Consider the following 25,744-nt stretch of genomic DNA (forward strand, 5'->3'; position numbering starts at 1 on the left):
TTTTTTGTCAAGCTTTAATTTCATTATTACCACCTATCATCTATAAAATGCAGACTCACTGTTCCCGTGGGAGCCTGCAAATACCACCTTGTGCCCCATGAGGGTATGTCTACACTGCAATCAGAGGTGTGATTGCAGCATGTCTAGACATACCCAAGTTAATTGTGATCTAACTAGCCTGAACAACAGCAGTGAAGCCACAGCAGCACAGACTAGCCATTTGAATAGATTCCCTGGGTCCCTAAACGGGCTTATATAGCCCATGCTGCTGCAGCTTCACTGCTACTGCTACTTGCATCTCTGACTGCAGTGTAGTAGACATACTTGGAGTAGCATGGGACGTTATGCTGCAATACAGAGATGCATATTTATACCAGGCCATGGTGTTCAAAAGCAATTAGTGATTTTGGGTGCCCAGTCTGGAACATCTTAATGGGGGCCTGATTTTCACTCTGAAAAGTCAGGTCCATTTACACTGGGTCAGGGCTCACACAGGCATTAGCCACTATAGAAATCTTGGCTTAGAATACGTGCTTAATGTGTTCTCCTTAGCTAGGCCTCCTCCCACTTCAAAATATTTGCCATTTCTGCAACTGATGCCTACGTAATGGTAGCTGTCATGATGTGAAGAGCTTGGGAAAACCATTTAAAGTTGAGTCCTGTAACAATGCTCTGCTGTCAAGGCTGGAAAACATATTTAGAAAGTAAATCACATTCATTCTTGTAAGAACAAAAAGTTCTCTCCATGGAAAGTGCTGGACAGTTCTCTGCAGAGGCTTGTATACCATAATATGCAGGTCAAGCATTTTAACAAAATGAAACCAGTAAGTTAATAACTTAACTGAGCTTGCCTTTCATATCTCACCAAAGCAGGTTCATCAGTATATTTTAACTTGATGTTTACAGCAGTAGACATTCTCTCGGCCCCAAAATATATTAACATGCTACAGCATACCAAGAAGAATTCACTTACCAGTTATTATTTTGGAAGCAGTTTGAGTGGGATTTGTAAGAACACTGTCTCCAGATGACTGAGAAACAGGAGGATGAGGTGGTGGGGGAACATTAGGTCGGTTCCGGGGTTTTGGTACTGGCTTTGGTCTCGATAATGTACCAGTCTGAGGAGGAGAATGAGACTGCGAAGTTTCTTGGGTAGATGACTGCAGCGGAAATAGTGCTGAGCTAGCATTGTGTTTTCCTAGAGGAGGCGTATCAGGTGGCGTTGGAGTCTGAGGAGGAGTACAAGATGGCTGTTCAGGTCCATATTCGCCACTAGGTACAGCAGGTGGAGAAGATACTTGACTATTTAGTTTAGGGTGCAGTGGAGGAGTAGCCTGTGTTGGGGGCTGTGGAGGTGGGTGGTTAGGAGCTTGTATTGGGGAGAGGCTGCTGGAGTATCTCCGAGGTGCAGAAGCCTGGGAAGAGGTGGAAGTCTGGACTGCCCCTGGATTTGTAAGTTGACCAGGAGGAGAAGGACTTCTTGTGGGTGGTTTCGGAGAGACAGAAGGTAGCTGAGCTGCTGCGGTAGAACCATGGTTTCCTGGCTGCCCAGGTGGAGGCTTGGGAGGTGCTGGTGCAGGCTTTTTAACAGCTTTGGGAGACATTGATAAGAATATATTCGTTACTATGTACAGTTGAAATAAAACCTTGAAATAAGGGAATGAGTAACATCATTTAAAATATCCAGAGGCTTTCCAATTGAAATTATCCAGGCCTACTACTGTTGTAGTTTCATATTAGTTACCAAAGAATGTAGACAAAGATTATTAATCAGCAAACTCCTGCCTGAGTGATACCATTGTACACTGTTGGCAGCACCACAGTATTCTTCAGACTTGTCCATGGTAGCACACAAGTTTAAGTAGGTTTTGGTAAAGTACATTGTTGAACTATTTGCTTGAGTGGAGAATTGGGCCATCCAAATAAACCAGGAGTGCAATAACCGACAATGATCCCAGAAAACAACTACTTGGGCAAGCACCCAGCTGTGAGAGGTCAATATTTTAAACCACAACAATTGTTTAAGAAATGAGTCTAGTCAAACAAGAACCCAACATACCTCGCCTCACTGTGTGGGGGCTGGGACCAGCAGCATTCTGTGGTTGACTAACACAAAGCTGGTTAGAGCTACTGGATGACTGCGGCTGGTTCTGCATAGTGCTCAAGTGCCCACCATTTCTCACGGGTGGAGGAGTAGTTGAAGCTGCAGTGTCCCTGGGCTTTGAGGTACTGAAAATTTAAAACACCTGAATCAGAAGTTGGTTTTGAAATACCTCTTCCCCAGATGTACTGCACCAAGCTCATGGGCTTACACTGGAAACAGGTAAATTCCAGATACAGGTGTCTGAGTCATGGGAACCAGATTCCTGTACTAAAATGGTATCTGAAGGGATTCTGAGTTACAAGTGAAGTAATGAGACTGTGCATCTCTGGAGCTGCCATGGTCAGCTGTCCACTTCAAGCTTGTCTACACTTGAAACAGTACAGCATGCAAGGCTGGCTATAGATTTATTTGTACTCAAGATCATTGTTTTGCTGAGACTATATCAAACATAGTCAGCAGGGCCCACTTAAGACTAAGACTTGGTCTATGCTAGAAAATTAGATTGGTTTAATTACATCGTGTGAGAAAAATCCACACCTGTGAGTGGCATTTTGAAGCTCACCTAAGTCCCTGTGTAGACAGCACTAGGTTGATGGAAAAATTCTTCTGTTGACCTAGCGATCACCTCTTGGGGAGGTGGATTTACACTGATAGGTAATGTCTACACTGACTACCATCAGTGTAAATGTTTGATATAGTCTCAGCAAAACAATGATCTTGAGTACAAATAAATCTATAGCCAGCCTTGCATGATCACCGGAATACATATTTACATTAATTACTCTTCTAATACCAACTCTATTCTCTCCGTGTTGAAAAGGAGTCAATACATTTAAGGCTGGTTCATCAGACTCCCAACTTGAAAGTTCATGGAAAATCCCACTTTAAGTCACCATGTGTTTGTGGCTTTAAACAACAGAATAACCTCTGTTGCCCCAGCACTGCAGGACATCTCAAATAGCAGCTAGTTTGATATACTCAGAGGTGAGAGATTGGGGAATAAAAGGGGGGGGGGGGGAGAGAATGCTCTGTTAAGCTCCGCCCACACAAGGTCATGTGAGTCACCAGAATGAGACACTGCTCACATTAGTTCATGCAGCTATTCAGTGTGCAGGCAGTTCTGAGCTCCTCTGGCTTCTTGGCATGGCTCCTTGACTGGGGAAAATGTCTTGAGACAAGACAGCAGCAATTTTTTACCGCAGTGTATCTACCCGATACCACCCCCCCGGAGTTTAGTTTTTAACTTCCAAGTAGCTTGTGAGGGTAGGGACTATAGTGCAAGACTGACATTGAGATATCCATCTTGGTACAACTCCCCTCCACTATTACCACCCTGTGTGCAGTCCGGATGTGCCCAGTGATATCAACACTGGTTATCGGATCTAACACCTCACTGAGCTGAGACAGGCCAAACCCCAGGGCTATTGCAAGGGCCTGGAAACAGACTCAGACATCTTTGCATTGGTTACGCTTTAGTCACATTGGATGTTTTCCTTACAATGTAACATCTACAGACTATTTTAAAGGAGAGCTGAGATTCTGGAGAACATGACGCACTACGTAACCTCTGACCTAGATACTGCAGCATATCAAACTGTGCCCCGCAGAGAAGCACTGTGATGCTCTTGGCTCTGAATTCAGCTGCAGGCAGGCAGGACTGGAAAATCCATGCTGAAGCTACCACGAGGGGGGCACGGTTGAGGCTGCTTGATAAAAGGAGTAGCTTGTTCTTAAATCATGCATGACCCACAAGCAGCGCCAGAGAAGCTGCCATGGGATCTGCTTCTGCCAAACAGACCACCACTGAGGTACTTCAGAGAAAAGACAGGAGGTTAATGGGGACCTACAAATGGAGAAAGTACGGAGGTGTGGGCATCTGTATAAAGAGCTAGGCATTGAGCAGGGCCGGAGGAAGAGTGAAGCCACCAGGGCATAAGGACAACAGGAAGGGAAAAGAACCAAGGAGTCTGAATGGTTTGTGCGGAGTGCAGGTTGTGGGGAATGCATTTTCCACCTAATCCATGTCCTCCTTCCTTCTCCTGCAATTCCCACATCCTATACTTGCCTCAATTAAAAAAATAAAATTAAACCCTATGCCTGATCATTTTGCCTGCATGTTGTATGTTCCCCTCCCCGGTCGGTATTGTTAGATTGTAATCTTGGATTTGGAGAGGGTATTGGTGTTTACAAGATCCAGCGCCACTGAAGAATTCATTAACACTCATGAAACAAGAAAGCTTTTGTGTAGATAAATTTTGGTAAGAAAAACTATCAGTATATTCTCTTAAAGGCAGAGAACCACCCCTTCTATACAGCTGTACTTCTGAATCCACTAGTACTGTCCTTGATTGCTAATAGCTTGGGTGTAGATGTTTTCAGAGTTAGAGATCTTGGGCATTGCTAATTTAGGAGAGTTAATCCATTATGATCAGATCTGCAAGAATGTCACTTGGGAACAAAAGTAAAGTGAAGTGCAACAAAGTTACTGATCTGAACCATCCAGCAATGGCAGCTGTGGCCTGTTTTACTTTGTGGGAGGTTGCCTAAAAGACTAACCCTCTCCAAACTTCACTTTAAAATGGTTTACTGGCTCTCACTTGGATGAAGCAGGAGAATACCAAAAGCAAAGTGTTACATTAACCCTAGAGGGTGAAAAGGAAAAGGCAAATCTATTATAATTAGTCTCCAGATCAAAATATATAGTGACTAGCAAAAAAGTAAATGATTGCACAGAATTTCAATAGCAGTCAAGTGGTGAAAATCTAATATACCATTGTGCTAAAGAAGCTGATGCCAAAGAGTGATAAATTGACTTCTGACTTGCTGTTTAAGGGTTAAAATTACGTCTGTTCCTTGCTAGCTAACACACAAGACATGAATCTAGATCACTTAACAGAAATGACCAAGACAAGACTTACAGGCTTTGACTATTGCCACTGGGTTTTAGTGCTTTCAGCAATAAACTGAGCGTGAGTTTTGCAGATACTTCCAGGATTATGACTTGAAGAGATCAATCAATAGAGGGCAGCCGAGTATACGGAGACTTCTTGAAAACTCTCATGTTGTAAAACAGATTTTATAGTAATTAACTTCAAATTAAAAAAAAAAAAAAGATGCATAATCATCTCTTGTATGGTGCTTTTATCCATATATCTCAAAGCCCTTTACAAAAAGGCCATGTATATTCAAGTTAGACAGTAGTACCCTGTTGATTAATTTATACTGACAGACACCAGTTTGTTGCTGAAGCAGCCTGTTAAGCCACTGCCAAGAGAAGCCAGACTTCTTACCTGACATCCTCATTTCCTTGACTTTGTAAATGTTCTGCTGTGCCAGCAAAGGGAGCAAAAGTTGCACTTACTGGGCTGGTTTCAGCCACAGAACCCTGTGAATGCTGCTCTGCTACAGGCTGAGCCAGCATGCCAGCCTCAGTAGGTGGAAGTGGTGGCTGGAAAGCTGGGGATGTGTGCTTTCTATTTATAGTGCCACATCTCCGAGGATTCACTTGGAAGTCCACAACCTTGACACCAAAGCTAGAGAGAAGAGAGAGTGAACACACACCATGCAGGCCAACTCCAGATAAATAAAGCCAAAGAGCAATATTGCATGTTATAACTCAGACAGCAACCCATGTTGCTTAGCATGCAAAAAAGCAACAAGGAAAGCTTCACACCTTTCTCCATGTAACACTACTATTGTTACATGGAGACATGCAACACAACTTGACTTATTCACACAGAAGGGTAAACTAAACATCAATGGGATGGGCTATTCAATTACAAATTGATGCAAGTGAGATCTGAGTAATTTTACCACAGTGGTAAATATATAAAAATTTCCTTAGACACCAGGATCTCTTCACACTTTGTGCATTAGGTGTTCTGCAAACTTTTAAAAATGGTATCTTCAAGTCTCCATATAGACTTCAAGATAAACATTTATTTACTAAAGAAAGGCTTATATACATTTGCATGGTTAAAAGCATGAAAAAAGGAAGGAAACTATTACCTTATTTAACTATGGTTAAACTGTCATTCCAACATATGCCATTTTAAAAAGCTAACACAGCATGTTCTAGAAATATTTTTTTTGACATGGTTAAAATCCACTAAAACAAGAAAGAACGAACCTTGACTTGATTCTTTTTCCCCTTCCGTCAATACTGTTCACCACATGACAGCATTAGGGAAATCTAGTATACAGTTGCGATAAATAAAATAATTTGCATGCGTCTAACCATAGTTAAACCAAGGTAACAATTTAACATTTGCATAAGGAGTTAGAACAGCACATCTCTTAAATACTGATATGAAAAACTGATAACAAATGCACTACATGTTATTGTATGGGGGGTAAATACAGCACATCTGCCATGGTATACTGTACCATCATCAAATCAGAAGTCTTTTATCATGAAGGCACCAGATAACACCACTTCAGCCTGTGGTTTTAAACAGAAGCCTTGGAACATTCAAAAGTTAAAGCAATAGATACTATCAAATGTACTTTTATTTTTAATGGATTATTTTGAGACCTAAAATCTAGGAGTTGGGAATATTGTAAACAGAAGCAGTAATTATCTGCTTGCCTTATCATGCAGAGAGCATAACTCGAAGTAAATGCCAGTACGTTACCTTTGACCCTTCCTCAGGCTGCAATAATATGAGGGGAAATAAATCACTCACGGGTTATCTAGGAGTATTTCCATAGAATTCCCCTTCTGACCACAATTTTTTTATTTTATTTTAAGATGAGCTACGAAACATGTCAAATTACAACCTCCTCAGTGGTTGGGAGTTCTCAGTGTGGGCTAACGGCTGTAAAAATTTACAAGAGCTAAACATACCCTTCCTTCTTCAGCAAATCGCCTTCCATTACAGCCATGCTGACAGGCCTCTTCCTCTCCAGTGTCCCCGACTCAGACTCACTCCCAAGTTGTGAGGAGTGATTGGAATTAGTGGCAGGTAAAGCAACAAATGCTCCAGATACATTAAAATCCACATCTGGATGAAGACAGATAAAGCACTTTAAGACATGTACGTACCCAGAAGCAGTGCATCAACATTTTATATTCCTAATTATTTCACAGTGTAGGAATGCCATGGAACTAGTATTGACAGGATTCCTCCCATCACTGCAAGTCCTTACCTTCAGGGAAGAACCAGTCTGCATGCTGAATTATTGGCTCTATAATTGCTACCACGTGGACAGAAGTTGCTGCTGCCATTTCAGCAAGAGATCTGTGGACGAAATTCAGAAGATCGTGATCTTGGATACAGACACCTCTTTCGAAGCCAAAAATACTGTTGGTTTTTTTCCATTTTGCAAGCCAAAAGTTGTGAATTAAATGAGTGCCACTACACACTTAATTACTGCCACATTAAAAATAAATAAATCAAGCACGGGCTTTTTCCAGAATATTCTAGACTTCCACAAAATGCACGGAATGGAAAAATTCTGAAAAAACTACACAGCTTTTATGCCACTGGTCTGTGTGCAATTTCACTATGTTTGCTGGCGGAAGAGAGCAGGCATGCTCCAGAAATCCCACCCTTTACAATTCATTTCTCAGCAGCTTGGTTAAGACCTTTTCAGATCTTGGGTAAGCACTTCCAGCTCTATTTCTATTCTTTACTGAAGATACAATTAGTAGTAGTATTTAAAAACCAACTTACCCTTCAGTCTTTGCCCACAGCAAGTTGGGGCCTAACACTATTGCAATGTTGCTGGGGGTCATTTTGTTAATGTCACTGTTCTGTGCAAGCGTTGCTAGGAATTTGATTAGATACCTACAAAGAATGAATCAAGTCATTAGACAGTTATGGTGGCAACAGTTCACTATACACAATGCTCTGCTAGCACATGACTGATAATTGCTGTCTCTCGCTGGAGGGGATGCGGCTAACTAGAATCACACAGAGATTAAACATTTCAAAATCAAGCTTCCAAAAACTCCTGCGGGTGACTGTGGTAAAACTGGGACTAAAATTCCATGCTTAGTAGTTTTCATTGATTAATGGGAAGAAAATTAGTAGCAAATTGAGCTTACTGAGAAAGTGACTAATAGTTGGAAGATACCTTCCACCTTAAGCATGGAAGAACTAGCATGCCTTCAAAAACTTTAATATATTTACAGCAAAAACTAGAGTATTGGGGTTAGAATGATCATGCACTAGGGAAGCACGTTAAATAAATATAAAATACCATATTACAGTAAACATTTTCCTGTCATGCACTTGAGACTACTCAGAGACCTTGTTTTCCCTGTGTTTCACTCTGTGGGTGCAATCAGCAAGAGGGTTAGCAGCTTAGGAAGAAGTCAGGTGCAGTGTCTGAGCTTGGGAGGTTCTCAAGGAAAAGGAATACTATGTGAGAAATTGAGAAACCTTACACAGTGAGTGTTGGTTTATGTAAAGCACCACTGGAGTGGAGCTACACTACTGTTCTATGATCAGTCCAGGGCGTTAGAGAGTAGGGAACACTTCTACGGGACCCCACTTCAAGGAATTATTAAAAGTGAATGGAACCATCAGACACACTAAGGCACTTTGTGGCGTGATAAAACAAGATGTCCCTTTACAATCCTAATGGAACTTAAACAGATCAATATGTGTATCATTATTTATCCTAGCCTTGAAACAGGTTAGACTTTTTAGCATTGAAGCTGTAGTGCTAAAAACTGTAGCAATTGTTCTTAATGTACCTGAAATTAGCTAGGTTAGCCTTTGGCAATCTTGCACAAATTTTCCATAATTCTTGTAGCTTCTTGTCCTGGTCCTGTATGCTGTGGGGGAAGAGAAATTTTAGATCAGCAAACAGAATTCATTCAGCTACCAGCAAAGGAAAAGCAGCATCTATAGGTTTCCACCTATGTATAATTATCCTCTTGCCTCTGCATTCACTCATTTAATAACTGCTCTGAATCCCTTCATTAGCTCTGCTTGCAACAGGCAATGCCCTTTGCACATATCTCACAGTGTAACCAAGAGTCTGAAGTAGTCTAATACTCAAATGCAATGTAAGCTGTTTTACTCAAGTATATTTTAATGTTTTTAAAACCAACTCAGGACACTAATGCACAAAAGTCTGAAGATTAATTCAGCACACAAATATTTACTAGCTGGAGTTGAAAGACAATTAGCACAAAGGTGTAAACCTGTGAACTTTTCCCTAAGTTCATTTTTCCTCACTTAGTAACACAATTCAGCACACATTTCTTTGCATATCTAGATTTTAAGTGCTCTTACTTTGCAGCTTGCGTCCATTCTTCATACATACTGTAGGTCATTAAAGGTTCAGGCAACTCTCGTAAATAAGACTTCAGGGCACCTGCAAGTAGGGAGACATTCTTAGCCAGTAGATCATACAGACTGGTTTTAGATTTTGTTTGAAACAATCTTGGCTTCAATCCTTGCACCTCTGAAGCCCACACAGGATCAGGCCTCAGACTGAACACACTTCAGACTTTTCCCTCAATAGATTTGTACAACACTTCACGGAATGGGGCCTACCACTGGACACTGCAGGGATCATTTGCTAATCTAGCTGAAAAGAGTAAACGCTACAAAGCCTCAAGATGGTGCTACCAGGTAAGAGCTACAGTTACAACTGTACATGCCCTAGTATCTCTTGATCATTGTAATAGTCCTGTCATAAGGAATAGGGCACTCGTATGAACATCGCCACCTGGATTCTGAACACTGCTCTGGCCTTACAAAAATCAACATGCAAAACTTTCATGGCACGCGCACCCCTACGCTTGATCTCTAAGGCTATGCAGTTCGGGTGGAAGGTTCATTTAATTTTCATTTACCGATCATATCTAATCTTAAAATACTGTAATGTGTCTGCCAGGTTAAACATGAAATAAAGGTAAGTAGTTTATACAGCTCTGATTCAGAATACTCCAAATACCTGCAACAGCATGGGGGTCTGAATAAAATTCATCGAGCTGGGAAGTAGAACAGTCCAATGCAGCTTTCAGCTTCTTTAACTTGGAGGCTCCAGCAGCAATTCTGAATAAGCCCTACATTATGAGAATTAAAGTGTCAAATTCACTTGATCGACAGCTGGTCTCATCTTTCAGACTTGCAATACTATCACACTTACAGTACTATGACCCAGACTCCATTTTCACAGCAGTTACAAGTTTTATCCTTTTTTTTTATTTTTATTTTTTTAAAACAACTGTGCCATGACTGAGTCAGCTCTTGTTGCACTGAAAAGAGGAGATTACGTACCTGTAACTGGAGGCTTTTTGAGCTGTGGGGTCCCTATTGGTATTCCAATCATAGGTGCGTCAGCATGCCATGTGCTGGAGCTGGGAGGTTTCCGTAGCAGTGTCCACTGGCGCACATGTGCAGCTCCTCATGCTCCCAGCTGAGCGGGTTGACAGTTCTCCAGTGACCCCCTTACCGCTAAGTATGCCAGTCTGCAGCAGATGGGATGGAGGGCGAGTACTGGAATACCAATAGGAGTCTCACATCTCAAAGAACCTCCTGTTACAGATAAGTAACCTCTTCAAGTGGTGAGTAGCGAGCGGTAATCAGTGTGGAGGTGGGTGCAAGGACGCAGAAGAAAATGCAGTCTAATACAGCGCAGCCCACAGCCACTGCCTGGGTGATAGCACAGTAGGAGGTGAAGGTGTGAACGGATTGCCATGTTGCTGTTTGACTGATGTCCTGCCAGGAACATCTGCTAGGTATGCCAACGTGGTAGCTTGCGCTCGCATAGAATGTGCTATAATTGTATCTGGTGGTTGTACATCAGAGCATGTAGCACGTTCAGATGCACCCAGAGATCCATTTTGAGATCCGCTGGCAGGAGAGTGCATGGCCTTTGGATTGGTCTGCAATTGCTACAACTAGCAATTGCAGACTTTTGGGTGATGCCCAAAAGACACGGGACCTCTGGAGGTAGGTAGCTAAGGCACTGTGGACAACAAGGGGGTGAAGGGTTCTGTCTGCCTTGGCGGCATACACGGCCTATTATAAACTTGGCTGGGAGCACAAGGAGATGCACGGTGCACGTGTGGGTCAACGGACACTGCTACGAAACCTTCCGGCTCCAGTGCATGCACACCCACGATAGAAATATAAATAGGGACCATCACTCGAAGAAGAACTAAGGGATAACCATGCTCTTTCCTGTCTCTCTGCTGTTCTACATTTAGGTTAAGTTGCATCTGATTCTTGGATGTAATTAAAAAACGTAATCTTGGAAGGCCTATATCATACCAGGGGACAAAATACCATAAGCAATTATACACCTTAGCGCGCACACTGATAGGTATAGCTGCTATTTCCCCCACCCAATAGTTTTACTGGGCTCTACTGTGTCCATTTTCTTCCTTTGAGTTGAGCCTTTTACAGGAGGAAAAAGACTACTGGGCATTAAGGAGAAGTTCCTACCTCCTCCTTCATTCCTGTTTCCAAGAGCATCATTACACAGGCTTCAATTGGGAGTGCAATTTCACGACCACTGCGTTTGAGATGCTCTTCCAGTGGCGTTCCAAAGGCTGGCTTTTCTGTCCATTTGTCTGGTTAAAGAGTAGCAAGATAGCCAATAAAATTGAATTATGCCCGAGAGAAGTTTAGAGAAGAGTCTCCAGTATGGTAATAGGAATTTAAAAAAAATACTGCAAGTTTGAGCCTTGATTTGTAAAGCCCCTTAAATTTACGAGTAAAGAGAAAAGTGACGAGCCTGCAGGTGTTACCAAGACTGTAAAAAAATAATGATCCATCTCTCTTGGATAGTGTATCAAATATTTATTCCTTTGTATAAGTGGAAGACATTATGTCCCCACCACGCGTTAGATGGAACATTCATGTGATTTTAAATTTACTAAAGTTCATTCTGATTCTCTGAGACCCCAAAGTGCAGATTTGCAATCCTCTTGTAGATAAAGAATTTTGCTCAGAATTCGTTCAAATTGCTTGGTCTGATCTGTTTGTAATATGGTTTTGCCTGCAGCTGGCACCGTGTGTTAACAGCTAAGCCAAACACAAAGCCTACTACTGTGTTAAAAAGTCAGTTATTTAGAAACTTATAATTAGTAGCCCCATGTCTCCATTAGAATCACCATATTAAAGGGTCTGTCATTGTTCTAATATCAAGCCTACCCTCCGTTTTCCAAAAAAAGCATTCAAGCTCACTTTAAAATTTTCCTCACAGCTGCAAGATTTGGGTTTGTTTGTTGTTTTTTTTAAAGTTTGACACAAAATGTTTTCCGCATGAGAGACCAACTTGCCTTGCACCCTATAACAAATTATTTATCTTTTTAGCCACACTTCTCTGCTGTTGTCATTGAAAAAATGCATATAAAGCATTGAACAGCCTGTCAGTCTATATCATGCACTATTTCTTTCAGAAAGAAAAAATGAAAGAGCTGAGTATACCAGGTTTGAAAGATTCTAGTGCAGATGCACTGGGGCTTCTTCTAAAGTTTCCATACTGCATGGGGGGGGGGAGGGATAGCTCAGTGGTTTGAGCATTGGCCTGTTAAACCCAGGGTTGTGAGTTCAATCCTTGAGGGGGCCATTTAGGGATTGGTCCTGCTTTGAGCAGGGGGTTGGACTAGATGATCTCTTGAGGTCCCTTCCAACCCTAATAATCTATGATTCTATATATGCAATATAAAAAGCTGTACTGCCACTACCTGGCATTTATTTAGCCTTTCATCCACTGATCGCAAAGTGCTTTACAAAAGGCAAGCAAGCCATAATTATCCCAATTTTTACAAACAGTGGCAAGACTGAGGTGCAGAGAGCTTAAGAGTCACTCAAAGTCACAATAGCTTAGAGCAGAGGTGGGAAAAAAACCCAAGTCTGCTCCAGGCATCCACTGGACCATTCTGCTTCCCACCATGCTTTTGAAACGATACAGACTGCTATATAATACTTAGCACTTAGTTTTTCAAGTGTTGAACAAATTGGTAAATGAATATGCAAGGAAGCAAGCCAGTGCAGTCAAACCTAGTTCCCTTAAACACAGAACAGACCTCAATTGTCCACAGCATTCCACCATGGCACTACATAAAGATACTTATTAGGTTGCACTAGCCTGTTAAATAGCATCTTCCATTAGCTCTATCAAATGCAGATATTGTGCGTCTCACTTCCAGCGAAATCAGATCTGAAAATTTCCTTGCTTTAGAGAATTTAAGAATTTCCTCTTGGTCCATAGCTTGATATGCTCTGCCAAAGTCTCAGCACATAGCTTCTCTCTCTTGAAGGAGAGTTCTCTTTGGCACACATGTGCCAGGAAGGGGTTAATGAAAAGTCACACTTTGTCCAGGTAAGAGAGGGAACACCTCAGTGCAAGCTAAAAACATAAGAGTTTTCCCTTTCTCTCTCAGGTATCAGACAGACCCTTAATGTTACATTAGTGTGTTAATATAGGACTGGAGGAGCTTCAGACAGCACAGCAGCAAAAGATGAAAGTATGTTGGGGAATGTAACGTTGTTAAAAAAGATTATAATGTCCTTATTAAAAAGGGTCTGCACGCAAAAGAATCAAGATAAAGAAGGAGAATATAGTGCAGAGGTGGCACAGGCAAGGAGAAGCATCAGCCAGAGCACAAGTTACTTTACCTTGATGGGCTTGAATTTCAGGGAGGGCCTTTTCTAAGACTGCTAATGATTTTCTATGGTAATCTGCTTGTGCTTCTAATAACTGAGAACAGAACCCATATTTAAAAAAAAAACAACAAAAATATTGTTAGCTTCTGATGAACACATACACACACTAGAAGGTTTAACACATTAAATGAAATGTGAAGGGTTTTTTGCATATACCAAACACCCATAACTGAATATAAGCAAACAAGAGGACACTCACCATGACAAAGTATCTGGCATATTCCCCTTCTTTGGACACAAAGTTATACATATCTGCAGCAAGTTGATCCTTGGAGGAAAGAAAAGCATACCTTGTCATTCTATACGCCATTTTACATTGTGGGACTCAAATTTACAAGAGTCATGTGTTTGGCAGCCCCCATTAAATTTATATATTAAGAATACAAATATTTCTTCCACTCAATTCAGCACTGATGAGGCCTCTACTGGAGTACTGTGTCCAGTTCTGGGCACCACACTTAGGAAAGATGTGGACAAAGTCTATCAGAGAGCAGCAAAAATGATTAAAGATCTGAAAATATGACCTACGAGGAAAGATTAAAAGATGGGATTTGTTTAGTCTGGAGAAGAGAAGACTGGGGGGCAGGAGAAGGGGGTACATAAATCTCCAAGTACATAAAAGGTTGTTATAACGAGGATGGTGCTAAACTGTTCTCGTTAACGACTGAGGACACAACAAGGAGTAAAGGGCTTAAATTGAGATTTAGGTTAGTCATTAGGAAAAACTTCCCCAATCTAAGGGTAGTTAAGCACTGGGACAAATTACCTAGGGAAGTTGTGGAATCTCTGTCATTGGATGTTTTTAAGAGCAGGTTAGACAAATACCTGTCAGGGACGGTCTAGATAATACTTAGTCCTGCCTCAGTGCAGGGGTTTGCACTAGATGACCTATAAAGGTCCCTTCCAGTTCCACATGTCTATGATTCACATTACATAATTTCTCCCCAGTAAGCCCAAAATGCTGAATCTCCAGGAGATCAGAGAGTTCGCTAGCCCCTGCCCGCTGATCAGGTAGCAGGCTATCAAGTGGACTAATGGGATAAACTGTACTGGCAGCTGCAGCTCAATGGTTCAGCATCCCCAGTGATGTGCTTTACCTGTGGGAGGGCCGACAGAGAAAAGGCTGTTTCAGGAACGCCCTTCCAAAAAGCCACACTTCCGCCCAGTTACTCAGGGCGACTCAAAGGTCGGTACTATTAAACTGGATTACTATCAAGGTATATCATTTAGGTAACAATACTGACAGCATCATCCCTTGAAGCAAGTAAATATAGCTGTTCAAATGGCACCTTGGTTTTTTTCTTCCAAGTATTTGGGGATTTTACTTAACTTTCTGTTTCTCTTTACTACAGCAAGTCAAGTTGCCCACTACATATAACAATAATTTGTGCTTGGATGTTATAGTAGTACGTGGCAGAAATACCTACAAATTTCATTATAAAACTCATTACTTCCCAAAGACTTTCCTGCCCAAACTCTACAGTAGTGAGATAAAAAGTAATCAAGAAATTTTGTAACTGAGTAACAAAACCAAAGAAAGGCACAGATGGGAGTAATAAAGCCCAGTGAAGAATCTCCAGGAGTTTGGACAGCTGAGTGATTGTGTATGAGGAAACTGGGAGCATAATCTCCCAGTCATTGTCTTGAAATCCATCCTTCTAGTTAGCACCGAATGGCTCTTTGTTGGTTTAGAAAAGTATGCAAACATCTCAGTCCAGGCCAATTGGACAGATGTTCACAATTGTCTCCCTTGTTTGTAGCCTCAGAGACCAAGAAATGAATGAACCAGAGAGATCAAATTCACTTCACTGAGAAAACAGTGCAAGGTTTGGGGTAACATTTTTACTTGTGGGATGGACAACACAGTGTCTGACCTTCTGGAAAGCAGTAAGATATCCCAGGAATCAGAAATAAACAGCTAAATGAGAAATGTCAATCAATTGTGCCAGTCTCTGCATTGCTTATTAGCTCTGATAACCCTTATTAACTGCATATTGTTTTATAACACTTAACAACCCACTGAAGTTTGTGAAGATGGCAGCAATTACAACTGGTGCTACAATGAGGTGTACAAAGTCATCCTTAGTGGCAGATATATCCAAGGAGAGGATCATAGAGCTCGCCTTACCTTGCATTGTTCTACTTTATTTCCAGCCTCATCCATCTCTTCCTTAAGGGAATCTATTTTTGATGGATGCATTTGAAAATTAGTTCCTGAAGTCTTGCAGGCTTGGCTATATCTGTATAAGAGAAACTACAGTTATTCAGTGGAGATTACAGTTAGTGCTTAATATACTACTTACAAAGTCAATGTCTTTAAGGTCCCCTCTTCTTAACTGCTTGCCTCTGGTGAGCAGACATCTATTCACTACTCCAGAAGGTAGTTTCAAAACCAGGTCCCAGTACAATTTAACACCCTGTTCTGGGCCATTAGTGTGAAACATCCCTACTGTCTTGTAGAGGAGACACAGGGTGGCCAAGTGAATCTAATGTGCCACTATACCCTAGCATGGGTCCTGCAGCCACTCCTCTCCAATATGGATGTGGAGTCTGCAGAGACTACCAGTCCTAGCAAGCACTGCAGACAGCTCAGATAAAAATGAGCATGACTTAATATCAGCAGGCCACACTTCCTTAATAAAGACGGCATTTATCCATAATGACAGGTTCAGTAAGCCAGGATGTAGAGAGGTCTGAAACGTAAGTTTTGGCAGTGGCCCACGAGAGGTCCCATTGACAATGCTATAAAAGCACTCCAATATGGTGACAGAATTAAAATCCTACGGCCAACACAATGACGATGCCTCGCCCTCAACCTGGTGTTCACAAGCAGATGGTGGGAAGTAAGGAACATTGAAAGGATTTTTAAAAAGTTGTAGTAGCATCCTGATTAAATAGATCTAACAGTATAAACACCACTGCCTACAGGAACGCTTCCCAACACTGAGCAGCACACGGTTTGGACAGATGCTGAACTTGGTTTCATTAAATTATTGAGCCAAGTGGAGTATTCACTTAAATGTGAACAGTTTTCCTACCTATATTGGTGGCTGACAATATGAGAGATCTAAATTTGATCCATATTCGGATCAGAGAGCCAGGTGTTCTTTTTTGTACCATTTAAAGGTCTTAAACTTAATTGATGTTTTCCCCCTGTAAGTGTTAACATGCACATTACAGCATGTCAGAATCAAATACCAAAGCGAGGTTAGGCATGGAGGAGATATTACTAAGAAATCAGCAGGTACTATGCAAACTGTATGGTATTTGAAATCACTTCTTACCTAGCTCTTGCAGAATCCCAGTCCAAAACCAACTTTGCAAGCTGTTTCCTCTGCTTCTGAATATTGGGGATTTCTCCCTGAAACCACAGACATCTAACGTTTATATTTACTTCAGAATGGTGTCATGTAGCTAAGTGTAATTGAAGTCTGTAAAACTTAAAATAACACAATCCTGCATTAAATACAAATAAAATATTCACTTTTTTTTTTAAACAGAAGTGGAGTTTGCAGCGTGTACAGTTATGATTTTGCTCAGAAAATATAATGAAGGAAGTGTTTCTTGGAGCATGATGAAGTGACTTACCTCTGTTAGTAGGCTTAGTGGGTCTAAAATTTCTTTTTCAATCTGTACCTCATGGTGAGAGAGCTCTACTGCCAGTTTATTCTCCGCATCACCGCAAGTGTCAAGCATCTTCCTTTAGTTTAAAAAAAAAAAGACAGGAAAGCGTGTAGTTTATTCAATTTATTACACACCTACAACTTAAAAAAAAAAATTGCAGAATGAAGACCTATAGGACAAATCCTTTGCCCCCTTTCTGGCTACTTTGTGCTTCTGAAAATGCTAGAGATTCCTTTGGTGACATAAAACTGGGGTAGCTGGCTCTATGCTACCTGCTTCTCGCCCTGACAGGGGGCACATCAGGGTGAGCCCAGGCAGGCAGCGAGAATGGCTAGAACACCTTGCTCATCCAAACAGTCCCTAGGGAATCTATTACTATTGTAACTTTAAAAAGCCTTTAGGCTGCTTTAAGTTATTCTAGGGGACAAAGTGGTGCCAAGACTGGGGGAGCAGAAAAGTATCAGAGCCAATTCTCCTTCCTACCCCTTTCATACCCTTCACTAAAAACAGTTTGGTTGGACCTGAGGACCTGGTTCTGTATGTAGGAGGTGTTTGATTTCCTTCTTTCCAACGTACAACATCCCTTTAATATCAAAAAGTCTTAATATTGTAACATTAAGGAATAAAATATTTTTGAGAGGTTCAAAACCCAGACCATGGTTTGGCCTTTGTTCTTAAAGATGAACCAGGATTACTTCAATATTGTGATCTTTTGTCTAAATTCTAGCAACAACCCTAAAAATAAATACAAAGGCTTTTAGGAAATCCTATATCATCCTCATTAGAATGCATTTCAAATTTAAAGGAAATGTTGGTTCCTGGGAATCTAGAATTCATTGTTAGCATGCTGAATTTAATTTGTTCAGAAATCTACAATCAATGATTCGCTGACAAACTGGGAGGGCATATCTAATGGGATCCCACAGGGGTCAGTCTTGACTAGTACCGGACCCAATATTTTCCTTAATGACTTGGATAACAGAGTGGGGAATAAGTTTATAAAATCTGCAGATGACACCAAGCTTAAAAGGGTCGCAAGCACTTTGGAGGACAGGATTAGAATTCAAAATGACCTTGATAAATTGGAGAATTGGTCTGAATTCAACAAGATGAAATGCAGTAAGGACAAGTGCAAAGTTCTTTGCTTAGGAAGGAAAATAATCAAATACACAACTACAAAATGGGGAATAATTGGCTGGATGGTCATACAGCTGAAAAGGATCTGGGGGTTATAGAAGATCACAAATTGAATATGAATCATGTGAAGAGAGCTGCAAAAAAGGGCTATTATTCTGGGGTATATTAACAGGAGTGGTGTAAGACATGGGAGGTAAATGTCTCGCTCTACTCTGCACTGGTGAGGCCTCAGCTGGATTACTGTATCCACTTCTGGGCACCACACTTTAGGAAACATGGTCGAACTGGAGAGAGTTCAGAGGAGAGCAACAAAAATGCTAAAAAAGTTTATAACACCTGACCTCTGAGGAAAGGTTAAAAACTGGGCATGCTTAGTCATGAGAAAAGCCAACTGGGATAACAGACTTCAAATATGTTGTTAAGGGCTGTTATAAAGAGGATGGTGATCAATTGTTCTCTATGTCCACCGAAGGTAGGATAGGTAGTAATGGGCTTAATCTGCAGCAATGGAGACTTAGGTTAGATATTAAGAAAAACCTTTCTAAACTAGAAAGGTGGTTAAGCTCTTGAACAGGCTTCAAAGGCGCATGAGTAATCTCCATTGCAGGTTTTTAAAAACAAATTTAACAAACACCTGTTGGGGATGGTCTAGGTTTATTTGGTCCTGCCACAGCACAGAGGGCTGGGCTAGATGACCTCCCTTCCAGCCCTACATTTCTATGATCCTATGGAAAAAACCTGCAAATGTCCATTTGTCTAGGATAATAAAATGTCAACTTTAGGGCTAAATACTATCAGCACCATCCTGCAGATTGCCTAAATTGATGCAGCATTTATAAATTGGATTAGCTGCTGTTACTTTAAATTAACTAAAGGTACAAGCATTTTAACAGACTCATTTTACAGAAATTATTGCATGCAGAACTATACAATGAGGAACCATGGCTCCACAAAACTCCAGACACTTACCCCAACAGAGTGTCATCGCTTAGCTGGACAGATCCTTCTTGCATATTTTGAGCAAAAGCTGTTAGAGGAAGCTTTTTCTGTAGAAGAAAAAAGACTTAGTATTTAATTTCTCTCCCTTAAGATACACTGGAAAAAGACTGCAAAGAATATCGCTTTTAAAGTTCACTCTTCCCTTTCCTATAATCTCTACTGAAGTATTTCTTAGGCTATTTCATTTAGAGTTGACCTTTGAAATTAATTTAAAATTATTCTAGACTGCTATGATATTTGCTACTCTTATGTATGACAAGATAGCTGAGAGATTAACTCTCAAGCTAAATGGCCAATTTCAAAGCTTCTCAGGAGAAAGTTAGAGTTAGAGATGCTAGTGACCATGCATCATAATTTAGGAAGCATTTAGTGTAGACATCTCGTTAGTGTGAACTGTTTAGTCAGAATAAGTTTGACTTTCAGAAGATCCAGATCAACAAAGGTTGTTCTTCAAACCCACAGTTACATTTTTTGAACATGGAACACTCGGCATAGTGAATCATAGAATATCAAGGTTGGAAGGGACCTCAGAAAGTCATCTACTCCAATCCCCTGCTCAAAGCAGGACTAATCCCCAACTAAATCCCCAAATGGCCCCCTCAAGGATTGAACTCACAACCCTGGGTTTAGCAGACCAATGCTCAAACGGCTGAGTAATGTCTCACTTACAAGACTCACTTTCTTAGATTTTCTATTAAAACTACACCTTCTCACTCAGTCTCTGTAACTAGTTACCTCAAAGAAAACTGGCCAATAGGGATTCTGTTGTCTGTATACTAGGGCTGTCAAGCTATTTAAAAAAATTGATCACGATTAATTGCATGATTAATCGCACTGTTAAACAATAGAATACCATTTATTTAAATATTTTTGGGTGTTTTCTACATTTTCAAATATATTGATTTCAATTACAACACAGAATACAAAGGGCACAGTGCTCACTTTATATTTATTTTTTATTACACGTATTTGCACTGTAAAAAAACAAAAGAAATAGTATTTTTCAATTCACCTAATATAAGTACTGTAGTGCCATCTTTTTATCATTAAAGTTGAACTTACAAATGTAGAATTATATACGAAGAAACCTTCATTCCAAAATAAAACAATGTAAAATTTTAGAGCCTACAAGTCCACTCAGTCCTACTTCTTGTTCAGTCAATCGCTCAGACAAGCATGTCTGTTTACATTTGCAGAAGATAATACCACCCGCTTCTTGTTTACGTCACCTGAAATTTTTGAGTTAATCACGTGAATTAACTGTGATTAATCAACAGCCCTCCTGTACACAGATCACAACTTTTGCCTGAGGTCTAGACCAAGGTTTTAAAATCTGGTGGGAGGGCATTTTCAGTGTCTGCATATGTGTAAGAGCCAAGTTATTTGACCATGAAGACCTTATGCAAGGGCCTCTCCTGAGACTTTCCTTCAAATGATGTTTATAGGTTAAGTATTTAGTCTATTTTGTGGAAAAAGGTTTTTAAATGATTTTAGTCAAAAGGATTCTGTATGTACTTTTAAGAGTTTGATTTTCAGAGTTGCTGAGCACCTGAAACTCCTAATGAAGTCAGCAGGGGTTCAGCACACCTAAAGAGAGGAATATGGATGCATTTTACAAATGACGCATCCTAAGTCAGATACATTCCCAGACACAGGGAACAGAGCAAGTGCTCTGACCATTAGAGCACCCTGCACCCAGTGGGGCTTTACCAAAGCATGCCAATCAGTAGGAAATGTCAACATCTGGGATGATTCAGGAGAGTTTTGTTCTGGTAGCTGACTTAGGACATGTCAGCTGAATCAGTACAAAGAAGGCCTTTACAAACCAAACTCCGAGTACTATCTGAAGTGCTCTAGTACTTACATGTCTTTTATCAGCATCGGTGCCATACTGGCCCTGAAAACATGCTATTAGCCGCTTCTGTGAAATATGGCAAACAGATCTCACTGTGTCCAGACGTCTCTCAATCTAGCCATGGAAAAGAACAAAACAAAACAAAAACAGAAGTTATTTTCTTGACCTCTGCACATCATCTTCCTCCTATGCCACATTTAGTTCATGTTTGTACATTTCTCAAGTTCTACAGCTTACAAAAAATTCAGTTTAACAGTAAGCCTGAAAGCAAATTTATTTTGAAGGGGACTTAAATGATTTCCATTAATGGTGGCACAAACTTTCCCTGATTTTGCTGTGACTTGCAGAATCCAAGAGACTCAGGAATGGAAGGGAAAGAAGAGACAATATTCTGCTTCCCCATAGAGCAGCCAGAAGGGGTTCCCACTTTGACACCTATTATTTGGAGTTTGATATGAAAGGCATGTTCACAAGCATTATTTAGGGATAATAACCCAGTAAGAATTCAATAGTCCTTTCCCTTCCCTACAGCTGTGTGGGGTGGAATGGAGGACAACCATGTGGTTGCCATCTAAGCATTGCCTTTGGCCAGCGTCCCCCAGCCCTCATCATTTGTCTCTGGCTAGCAGGTTTGCTCTCTGGTTATCAAGTATGAAGGAAAATTCAAATGCATTTCAATAGTATATGGAGGACAAGGTGATGTAGGCATGGATGGGTGGAAAAGATAAGATAGAGAAGTATTGAGGGTTTTTTATGATGAAGAAAAAATACTGGTATGTTTTTCAAGATCTCCACATAAGCTGAGTTTAGTGCATTTGAACCCTTGTCCTCGCTAGTTGAAATATTAAAATGTCTTTGTATATATTAAGATTATTTTGCTTCAAGAATCACTGAAAGCCAGTAATGGAAATAGTTAAAGGATTCTTCTAAGTAAAGGACCTTATCAAGAATAGTCCCCAAAATAGGAGTGTGTTGGGGAAGGACTGCTTATGGCACTATAAACTCTATGTACATCGTCAAAGGAATGCAGTTTATCTGCATTTTGATGACTCACCAAGATTAAAAGGAAGCCCTTCAGAATGGTTTCTATTTAAAAAAAACAATCAAAAAAGCATAACAAGTTTCATCTACAGAAGTAATTTGAACGGATTCAAGTCTTCAGTTAAGCACCTAAAAATGCTGCTTGTGTTGAAAAATTAACATTTTCAGGAGGGCAATACATTTTCTGACTTTATGTCTAAACAAATATAGCTTACCCTCTGTCTAGGAAAGATTAAGATTTGTTCTGCTTAGGTATCACACCCTTAAGCACACAACAACTGGTTGTAAAATTACAAAGCGTATCAACTGTGGGCTTCCCCACAAATGGCAAATTGAGCTACAAATTTTTCTTAATTACAAAGAATGCAGAATGAACTTGCTGCTATTTCTCTTCTTTTCCATTTTGAGAACTGTCCTACACCCAAAGCCCTGATGAAGCTTTTTCCAGTAATGGATTTCAAGTTACCCCTCTTTAAGGTAGTTGAAAGCTTTCACGTACTGTTGCTTGGCATCTATGGCCATTTAAACACAAAATGAAACCAGTTTGCTGGCCTGAAAGACTCACGTTTAGCTATATAGTAATCTTGATAAAAGGAGGTTTTTTACTTTAATAAGCCAAGATGTAAACAGCCATTGTAAAATGCTGCACTGAAATTATGTACACCATTCCTTTCTATTTACTGAACACTGCCATTAAAATCGATTCTTCCCGAAAACGATTCCACTCTTCTGAGACAGAGTATTCCGTGCTCACCAAGGACACTGGGTGGCCAGGACGGCCGTGTTTCAATAGTTGGTTTTCATATTTCTGCTACAAGCTATGTGCTCGAGTTCTTCATTTCTGCGGTGCCTTTTAAGATTAAACTTATTAAAGCAGTGCTTTCTTTCTTGATGTTCTAAGATGGTTCCGAGAACTCAATGTTTAAGAAGTCATGGGTACCTACTGAAGAATATTACCACATTTTTATTAATGGTCAATAAATCTTCAATATAAATTGACCACCTAAAAATCTTACTAACTGAGTTAATCACATCTTTGCTTAAGAATTCCAGCATGATTAGAAACCATTATCACCAAAAGATCAGGCAACAAAAGCACGAAGCAGTATTTTGTTCTGCAGAATATAAAAGTGAGGATTATGTCACAGTGCTTGCTACAGTAACTGCTGTGTCAGCAACTGGACAAGTGGATCTGACTGTCCTAGACACAAAGGGCGAACAGATATGGTAGTTCTTCCTATTCCTCCTCCACGTCAATTGAAAGACTCATTTTTGCTGGTAATACTGATTGTAACTTGGTTTATATATCTAGAGTGCAGATTACAAAGTAGCATTTTTTCATTCAAGGTTCAAACACAGATGCTTCCAACCTTGCCTCAAGAGTAGAAGATATACAATTGGTTGGACATCATTGCGCTAACTGTAGGGAGTATGCACGATAGGCACATATTAACATTTCTAATACTGTTGAAGGGTAGTCCCTGCCTCATTTGGAAAGGCACTAAATTTAATCAAGGCATATTTGAAGATGAATATTGCACTCAGCAAATTAGAACAACTTTTTCAAAATGTACCAAAGCCAAAACGTATGAGTTAAGCATAAAAAAGTTGAAAGCCTGTTTATAAAATGATCACTACCAAATGCGTAGGCAGTTTAGTCAGACAAGAGTTTTCCCCAAGAACGAGCAAACTCTTCCATCTGGGTGTAACCGGTCTGGTTACTGAGCCTGGGAAAACTGCTTGCAAAATTTTTTGGCAACAAGTGACAAAGAGTTTGTCTTTATTTCACATTCTGCCTTCTAACTAAGACAACAGATGATCCTTGCAAGCTCTCTCATGGCATATTTTAAAGTCCTTAATATAGCTAGATTTTTTTTAAGCTTTACTTCAGATATTTTCTCAGTAATGTTGCCAAAAACTGTTGGATATTTCTGATCCAAAGATAAAGTAAACCCTCTAGTCCAGGAGAAAGCTGGACTATGTCAATTTAGATTGTTTAAAGATTACCGGAGGTAGTTATACATACACCTCTAACATCAACATTTAATTTTTTTTAAATTGAAATTAATTTTTCACTCTTGTAACTTCAACAGCTGAAGAGATTCTCAAATTTTGAAAAAAGGAGCTTCTTTGCAAAGACTAAGAATGGAAAATTTCAGCCTCAAATGCAAGTCTTTTGGAAATGTAATCATATTAGAAAGATACTGTCAACTTGGAACCTAGTTATGTAAATAAGCCTGAATTGGTTTGGGGCTATTACTGTACCCGAGTTCCCCAGCCAACCGTTGTGGTTTAGCAATCACATTATTCGTAAAAAAGGTTTTTTCCCCTAATTGCTGTGCGAAAGACCTACACATACAGGAGAAACTGATTAAGAGCTAGCAAATGAATGAATAAAGGTGAAAAGAAAACTTCCATTAATCTGTCAATTATACCTGTCAATAGTATCTAAAAATTCAGGCACAAATGCTATGTTTAAGTATATGGCACAACTTTAAAAAAAGATTAGAAATTTGCAAAAAGTGTCCATTACAACTCAAAGTATCACAATTGCTATCAGCATGACAGCTAGGTCAGCACTTACTGTGTAAACTGCAAGAAATAAATAGAACATGGGCTTATTCAGAATAATCCTTGGATCTCTGCATTTATTGCAGCTTCTCTGAAACCCATATAAATTAACTCCTTCAGGAAGAAATATAGAAGAACAAGGGAACAGGAAGAGGCCTTGCCAAACAGTAATGTTCTCCCAGCTAGAAACAGCCCGAGAGAGTCAAGAAGAAAAGCAATTATATTCTTGTAAAGAATCATTTTTACAGAGTGAACGAGTTTACTTAATACAAAGCTACAATTTCTTTGCTTCTAATCTAAGACTTGCTTTTTTAGTGTACTTCAACTTTCAAATCCCCTTTTGTCTCATGTGGCTGACAGTTCCTCTTCTCCTTAAGCCATATCATAGCTTGCCCAGTCTCAGGAAGCAGAGCTACAGCCCCCTAACTTCTGTCCTTGTAATCTTGTGATTTGTTTCCACAAGCAGCATTCTATGAAGTCAAAAGGCTTGCTTAGTTCTTTATAATAAAGCATTTAAAGGCAGCACATTAACTGAGTTACAGTACCTGTAATAGATCTTCACTGAGGACTTCAGTTTTCTCAGCCCTGAAAGGAAAAGATACCAGGAGAAATGTAAGCCTTGAATTAGAATAATTTGCACCTAAAAAGATTTTAAGTCAGGGGTAAAAAAACTTGCAGTACATTAACAGGAAAAATATTCAGTGCTAAGAATTGATCTCTTATGAAAAAGTTCTCCCATTTTAAAAAATACCATCCTGCAACAAGCTTATGAAC

At 40.1% G+C, this 25,744-nt stretch overlaps 1 protein-coding gene across 5 annotated transcripts in view; it reads right to left on the reverse strand.

Moving 5' to 3' along the window:
* ARHGAP17 (Rho GTPase activating protein 17) overlaps nt 1-25,744 on the reverse strand; it is a 65,625-nt gene that overhangs the window by 6,072 nt on the left and 33,809 nt on the right. For 4 of the 5 annotated variants that reach the window (XM_044981016.1, XM_044981018.1, XM_044981017.1 and 1 more), the window contains exons 2-19: nt 25,516-25,555; nt 21,368-21,472; nt 19,474-19,550; nt 17,332-17,443; nt 17,028-17,104; nt 15,872-15,983; nt 13,943-14,011; nt 13,696-13,777; nt 11,515-11,642; nt 10,019-10,130; nt 9,352-9,433; nt 8,808-8,888; nt 7,780-7,893; nt 7,253-7,344; nt 6,951-7,107; nt 5,395-5,637; nt 2,060-2,229; nt 974-1,591 (exon numbers count right to left, since the gene is read on the reverse strand). In XM_044981016.1, coding sequence (XP_044836951.1) covers nt 974-1,591; nt 2,060-2,229; nt 5,395-5,637; nt 6,951-7,107; nt 7,253-7,344; nt 7,780-7,893; nt 8,808-8,888; nt 9,352-9,433; nt 10,019-10,130; nt 11,515-11,642; nt 13,696-13,777; nt 13,943-14,011; nt 15,872-15,983; nt 17,028-17,104; nt 17,332-17,443; nt 19,474-19,550; nt 21,368-21,472; nt 25,516-25,555 — 2,471 coding nt within the window. The remainder of the gene's footprint in view (nt 1-973; nt 1,592-2,059; nt 2,230-5,394; nt 5,638-6,950; nt 7,108-7,252; nt 7,345-7,779; nt 7,894-8,807; nt 8,889-9,351; nt 9,434-10,018; nt 10,131-11,514; nt 11,643-13,695; nt 13,778-13,942; nt 14,012-15,871; nt 15,984-17,027; nt 17,105-17,331; nt 17,444-19,473; nt 19,551-21,367; nt 21,473-25,515; nt 25,556-25,744) is intronic. The other variant, XM_044981019.1, reaches the window with a different exon arrangement.

Source organism: Mauremys mutica, chromosome 11 (assembly GCF_020497125.1).
Source record: "Mauremys mutica isolate MM-2020 ecotype Southern chromosome 11, ASM2049712v1, whole genome shotgun sequence".
Classification (NCBI taxonomy): Eukaryota; Metazoa; Chordata; order Testudines; family Geoemydidae; genus Mauremys; species Mauremys mutica.